Source organism: Quercus suber, unplaced genomic scaffold (genome assembly GCF_002906115.3).
Source record: "Quercus suber isolate HL8 unplaced genomic scaffold, Cork oak 2.0 scaffold_949, whole genome shotgun sequence".
In the NCBI taxonomy this organism is placed as follows: domain Eukaryota; kingdom Viridiplantae; phylum Streptophyta; class Magnoliopsida; order Fagales; family Fagaceae; genus Quercus; species Quercus suber.
The window spans coordinates 167,605-174,465 of NW_027070369.1; the positions used below are offsets into that span (position 1 = coordinate 167,605).

A 6,861-nucleotide genomic window follows, 5' to 3' on the forward strand; every position below is an offset into this window, starting at 1 on the left:
TTTTTTTTTTTTTTTTTTTTTTTTTGAGAAAGATAAAATGGGGGTCTTTATGGTTATATTACACCCCCGGGCAAGGCGCCAATGGCCTCGGAAAGGTTAGCCCGATCTAGGAGACCCTCCTGTTCCACTGTGCGAGGAGTTACCCCACTAAGAATGCCCACCAACGGACTCCTGCGGGCAGTGGGATTCGAACCTAGGTGTGGTGCACGAAGCTAACGATCCTTACCCACTCAGCCAAGCCCCCGTTGGCAACTAGATCTTCTTTATTCTACGAGATGTAAGTAATAGTCGGATGGATCTAATACTAATCATGACAAATAATAATAATAATAATAATAATATTATGGTAAACCATGTCTATCAAACGTATGTTATACAATTTTTAATTCTTCAGTAAGTAAATTATACCTTGTAAAGAGAGAAATAATGTTTCAAATAATACTTATTAATTAATTTTTTAAGGGTCATTCTATCGTACCCCACCATAAAAAGGGGGATACGGTATCCACCTTAATCTTAACCGTTGATTTAATTGTTTAAATCCTGACCATTGGTATAATTTTAAGGGATACTGGATACTGGCTAAGCAGGTTATATATATAAACCAAAAAAAAAACAAAGCAAAAGAACGTAGAATCATTCACGCATTAACAACGCCTCTGGTTTTCCTCTCTGCTCTGTCTCATCTCAACGCTAAAGCCTCTCCAGCTCTGTCTCGTTTTCCTCTATCTCATCTCATAACAATATCACGTTTGCCTCTCTAGCTCAACAAACCCATACCCACAATCGAAGAACCAAACAATGGCGCACCATCGAATCTCAATCCAAATTGGTGGCGCCAGCTTCTTCTATTCCAATCCAACCCCAAATCCACATCCAATCCAACTCAGCAACACTTCTTCCGTCTCTTTGCCCTTTTGTTCGAAGTTTCCACCGTTTATCGAATCTAAAATCTCAGTACGTCTCATCCTTATTCTTTAACTGTTGCCGTTTGTTCTCTGTATGGCTGAATTGTTATTAATTTTGTTTCGTTTTTGTTTACCTTTTGGTTTCGCAGGTTGCTAGGAACAGAACCAATCTATTATTCCTTTTGGTTCATAATAGGTGAGAGAATCAGTTATTGTATATACTTGAATTAGTAAAACTTCTAATTGTATGTTTAATACTGATTTCAATTTGGTTTATTTTTCTTTATTTTTTCTAGCTGGGTTTGTTAGTATTGCCGTTTATACTATTTGGGTTATTTATCATAGGTTTTTCTGGCTGGGTTGAACAATTTGGGTTTTTTTCTTTGGCTTGGCAGGAGTTGGATAATTTCTCTGGGTAAACCCCTTACAATTAGATTTAAATTGCTTACTGAAAAGAAGAAGAAGAAGGAAAAATATATATATATATATATATGTGTGTGTGTGTGTGTGTGTGTGTGTATTGATAACCTTTAGGCCAAATTATCAGTTGAAGCAGTGAATTGCCTCGCTTTTAGGGGTGGCAAATGGGTGGGTTAGGTCATAAATAGGTTAGGTGTGTAATTACCCATTTATCCATTTATGATCCGTTTATATATAAATTAATTATCCATTACCAACCCAATTCATTTAATTAGTAACCCACCCATTTAACCCAATATGACTCAAATACCTCTAAAACTACTCGAATACCCTCTTGACCTCCAAAATTACCAAAATACCCTTAAATACCTAAAATGATGCAAATACCCCTACACTTCCAAAATTACCAATATACCCTTGGACATCCAAAATTATCCTCAAAATCTTTAAAATGAGCAAAATACTCATGAAACCTCTAAATGACCAAAATACCCCCGATATCTATAAAATCACTATATATGCTTAAAACCCACTAAAATGACCAAAATACCTCCAAAATCCCTAAAATGACCAAAATACTCTCAAAACTTAAAAAATGACCAAAATACCTCCAAAACCTAAAAATGACTAAAATACTCCCAAAACCCAAAAAAATGACCAAAATACTCTCAAAACCCAAAAAATGACCAAAATACCCCCGAAACCTAAAAATTACCAAAATACTTCCAAAACCTAAAAATTACCAAAAAATGACCAAAATACCTCCAAAACCCAAAAATTACCAAAATACCCCCAAAACCTAAAAATTACCAAAAAATGACCAAAATACTCCCGAACCCCAAAAAATGACCAAAATACCCCCCAAAACCCAAAAAATGATCAAAATACCTCTGAAACTAAAAAAAATACCAAAATACCCTCGAAACCCAAGAAATGACCAAAATACCCCCCGAAACCTAAAAAATTACCAAAATACCCCAAAACCTAAAAAATACCAAAATACGTATGAACCCTAGAAATTTACAGAAATAACCAAAAAATCTGAAAATTATTCGAAATAACCCTAAAACTAAAAGATGACATAAATGCACTCGTAACTTAAAAAATGACCAAAATACCCTTAGAATCTATAAGATGATCAAAATAAACCCAAAACCTAAAAAATTACCAAAATTCCCTCGAAACCTAAAAAATTATTGAAATTCCCTCAAAACCTATAAAATGACTGAAAAACTCTTAGAACCTTTAATTTGTCAAAAATATCCTCAAAACATCCAAAATACCCTAAACCTTTATTTCTGTAATTTTAGATGTTTTTGGTGTATTTTGGTCATCTTACATGTTTAGCAATATTTTGGTCATAATTTAGGTTTCAGGGGTTTTTATCGATCATTTCTTTTTTTTAGGTTTTGGGGTTATTTTGGTCATTTTTTAGGTTTTGGGGGTATTTCGATAATTTTTTAGGTTTCAAGGTATTTTGGTAATTTTTTTAGGTTTCGGGGGTATTTCAGTTATTTTTTAGATTTTGGAGGTATTTCGGTCATTTTTTAGGTTTATGGAGTATTTTGGTAATTTTTTAGGTTTATGGTGTATTTTGGTAATTGTTAGGTTTTTGGGGTATTTCAATCATTTTTTTTAAGTTTTTTGGGGTATTTTAGTCATTTTTTAGGTCTTGGGGTATTTCGATCATTTTTTAGGTTTCAAGGTATTTTGGTAATTTTTTAGGTTTCAGGGGTATTTCAATCATTTTTTAGGTGTAGGGGGTATTTTGGTAATTTTTTAGGTTTAAGGTGTATTTTGGTAATTCTTAGGTTTCGAGTGTATTTCGGTCATTTTTTTAGGTTTTGGGGGTATTTTGGTCATTTTTTAGGTTTTAGGGGGTTTATTTTAGCCCTTTTTTTTAGGTTTCAGGACATTTCAGTCATTTTTTAAGTTTAGGGGGTTTTTTGGTAATTTTATGGGTTTTGGAGGTATTTTAGTCATTTTTTAGGTTACGGGATAATTTGGTAATTTTTTCAGGTTTCGGGGGTATTTTAGTCATTTTATAGGTTTTAGAGGTATTTTGGTCATTTTTTGGGGTTTCAGGGGTATTTTGGACATTTTTTGGTAATTTTTAGGTTTTGGGGGTATTTTGGTAATTTTTAGGTTTTGGTGGTATTTTGGTCATTTTTTGGGTTTCAGGGGTATTTTGGTCATTTTATGGGGGTTTTGAAGGTATTTTGGTCATTTTTAGGTTTCGGGGATATTTTGGTCATTTTTGGTAATTTTTATGTTTTGGGGGTATTTTGTTCATTTTTTAGGTTTTGGGGGTATTTTGGTCATTTGTTGGGTTTTTGGGGTATTTTGGTCTTTTTTTGGATTTCAGAGGTATTTTGGTCATTTTTTTTTGTTTTGGGGGGTATTTTGGTAATTTTTTGGATTTTGGGAGTATTTTGGTCATTTATAAGGTTTCAAGAGTATTTTGGTCATTTTCTAGAAATTTAGATTTTACGTTGTTTATTTAAATTTTAGATGGGTTTAGTGGGTATTGGTGGATTTATCCATTTAGACCGATCTAATTAAACAACCAAATGAGTTTTTACCCATTTAACCCAAATATTTAAATGGGTTGGGTTAAGACTTATCGAAATAAGGTGGGTAATGGGTGGGTTCATGGATATGGGTAAAAATTGCCACGCTTACTCGCTTTGACCTTGGTCATTAGAATGTGAAGGGGGTTTATGTAGTGGTATAAACATAAGTGTGTAGGCATACTGAAAAGAAGAAAATATGCATTCTTGGTCATTAGAGTGTGAAGGGGTTTATCTTCTGATATAAACAAAGGTGAGTAAAAGAGAGGAGAGCACTACCTATGCATTTGATCCAAAAGTTACTTTCAATATTCATTGTTAGTGTTTTTAAGTTTGTTGGGTTTCCCATTCACCCAAGCTCTATGTTCGGAGGGTAGGAGAGTAAAAGAGAGGAGAGTAAGGGAAAAAGTGACCAAATTAACTATAAAGTTAAACAGTAACTAAACAAAATGAAACAAACCAGTCAGAAAATTGAAAATACCTAGCTGCTGCACTCCAAGTCTACAAAGTACAATAGTGGTTTTCTGTGACAATGATTTGCTTGCCATTATTTTAATGAAAACCAAAACCTCTATAATAGCTATTCACAAAAATTAAAACCATTAGAAAAGGAAATCAAGGAAGACCATTGTCCATTTCAGGGGGTATAATTTCTGGCTCATGATGTGCCCCAAGCTTTAGGATTACGGAATAAAATCTGCTATAATTTTTAGAGTAATTCTGTGGATTATATAAACTCTATCTATTTATTGAGAAATTAGTATGTTGAAACTTACATTTAGGAGAAAAACAATTCCTATTTGAAACTTGAAAGATAGAGAATGGGGAAGGGGGAAATGAAAATGAAGGCAGATGAAAGTTTTCCCCTATTATTATTTTTTGAAATGGTTAGAAATCTCTTAAGCTTCAAACCAATTGGGTCATTGGCATTTTACACTATTTCCAGCTCTGCTTGTATTGTATCTTGTTCAACCTTTTTGATTATTGATAATCTGGCCTACTTTTTTCATTTCTCTCATTATTAGGGACCCTATTCATCTATTTGGGCTTCTGTTGATTCAAGATGAACTAGCAAACGCTATAATATATTGCAAACATTAATACAGATTTTGTTTTATTTCTTTCTTAGTCCCTCTTGTGGAAGTTTCTCTTTGAAGTTTGATATGCATAAGGTAATTGCTTTATGTTAGTTTTGAATGCAGTTTGGTTGGTGATTTTTGCCTAACTGAACTTTTTAAATGTCAGAAAAAGCGTGGTGCTAGAAAGACCGTACTGGTGAAGAAGAAACATGGCAGCTATCACGCTTTTACCCCATGATTGAGGTAAAATAAACACTAATTTCCTTTTGGATGGTTCTATGTATACAGGACATGCCTGTCATCATTAGATATCCCGTATTTGGGAGTACCTTTGTGGTCTTGTTTTGGCTAATGGTGATGTTTACAATTTGCTCCCACTATTATATCTGCTTAAGGTTGTCTGTTTTTGTTAGTGATTTAAGACCTGAGAGAAAAACCATATTAGTTGAGGTTTGCGTGTCTTAAATATATCTTGCTACCTTGAGAGTATCATGGCAATGGAGGACTTATGTGTGACCAATATCTTTTCTACATTGTCATAATGTGATCAATTCAGTTATCCTGTAACTTTGAATTAAAGCTATATGGAATCAATGGCTTACTAGGCCCAAATTCTTGACCTCTTTCAGGAACTTATTGAAAAACTTCACAAAGGTGAACTGTCAAAAGATGATTATCCATGTCTAAATGACCCGAGTCAAACTTTTCATGGGACGTCTCAGACTGCTGCAGTAAATCCAGCTCAATCAAAGCAGACACGTAAATGGGCTCTGCCTCAGAACTCTAATGATGGGTATTCAAGGTGCTATTTTCATGCTTCCCTCATGTGGGTCTGAGTAATCCAATAAACTCAATAATAGCCTACACTATACAAGCCCCCCACCCCCTCCTTTCTTTCTCTTTCCCCAATATGTTAATGGTTATCTTCTATATGTTGTTTGTCTTAACAAAGTGATGCCTTATATTTTTATGTTATCTTGATCTATGTAGATACTTGCTTAGAGGACTGGTAGGCATTGGTGGAACTGACATTGATTGATAGGAGCATTTTCTAATATCTTTCTGTAGATTCTCATCATCATAATGTTTTTTTTTTCCCTGGTCTATAGTGATTCAATTCTAAGACATGCATCTAGTGATTTTCAGAAGATAGGCCAACGGATTTTTGTATTCATCATTGGTGGAGCTACTAGATCTGAGGTATGAAATTTTTTATGCATTTTGTACAGTTTTGACAATTGCCTTTTTGGATTATTTGTACTCATAAAATTTATTGATCCTCAGCTTAGAGTTTGTCACAAGCTTACAACTAAATTGAAGAGGGAAGTTGTTCTGTGCTCATCGAGGATTGATGATCCTCCATAATTTATTACAGTGATTAATTTCAGTTCCAACTTTGATTTAGCAGCTCCACCTCTTATTTTCCCGACCAACTAAACCTTAAAAATTCATATTTGATTGCAGAAATTGAAGATGCTGACAGCACACGAGCTTTCAATAGATGATCTCCGGATCTAAAACATGGGGGTGGCTTTAGGAGGCCCAATGTTTTCTATGCTCCGGTCCTCAATCCAATTTGTAACCATAGATAACATCATTTTATTGTATCCATTTTTTAACATTCAATATAGAACCATTCATTTGGCAATGGCAGTGGTTCTGTATCTTTTCATATTTCAGATGAGCATCTCCTTGGCCTAGCCTCTTGCTTTTTGGCTTTGTAGTGTAATTGAAATGGTGTTGCCATTACAGGTGTGTATAATATACTAAATCATAGAAAATAACCAATTGAATTTTGTAACAGATAAAACCTGCATCCTCTCTATCTCTTACTATTCTTGTACAAGTCTGCCACAGCTCTTTTGGGCTTTGTTTGGTTTGTAA

The 6,861-nt window shown here is 34.1% G+C and overlaps 1 protein-coding gene across 6 annotated transcripts; it reads left to right on the forward strand.

Annotated features, from left to right (window-relative positions):
* Window positions 1–1,051: 1,051 nt before the first annotated feature.
* Window positions 1,052–6,656, forward strand: LOC111991563 (SNARE-interacting protein KEULE-like). Of its 6 annotated transcripts, none has more exons than XM_065768491.1 (6): window positions 1,077–1,104; window positions 5,028–5,070; window positions 5,144–5,220; window positions 5,607–5,779; window positions 6,087–6,177; window positions 6,262–6,656. In XM_065768491.1, exons 3-6 carry the CDS (start codon window positions 5,212–5,214, stop codon window positions 6,340–6,342), a joined length of 354 nt encoding a protein of 117 aa, XP_065624563.1. In that variant the 5' UTR covers window positions 1,077–1,104; window positions 5,028–5,070; window positions 5,144–5,211; the 3' UTR covers window positions 6,343–6,656. The 6 variants fall into 6 exon arrangements, with proteins under 6 accessions (XP_065624564.1, XP_065624563.1, XP_065624562.1 ...); XM_065768490.1 differs by lacking the exon at window positions 1,077–1,104 and adding an exon at window positions 1,195–1,323; XM_065768494.1 differs by lacking the exon at window positions 1,077–1,104 and having other exon boundaries at window positions 4,166–5,070; window positions 6,262–6,351; window positions 6,442–6,656.
* The last annotated feature ends 205 nt before the right edge of the window (window positions 6,657–6,861 follow it).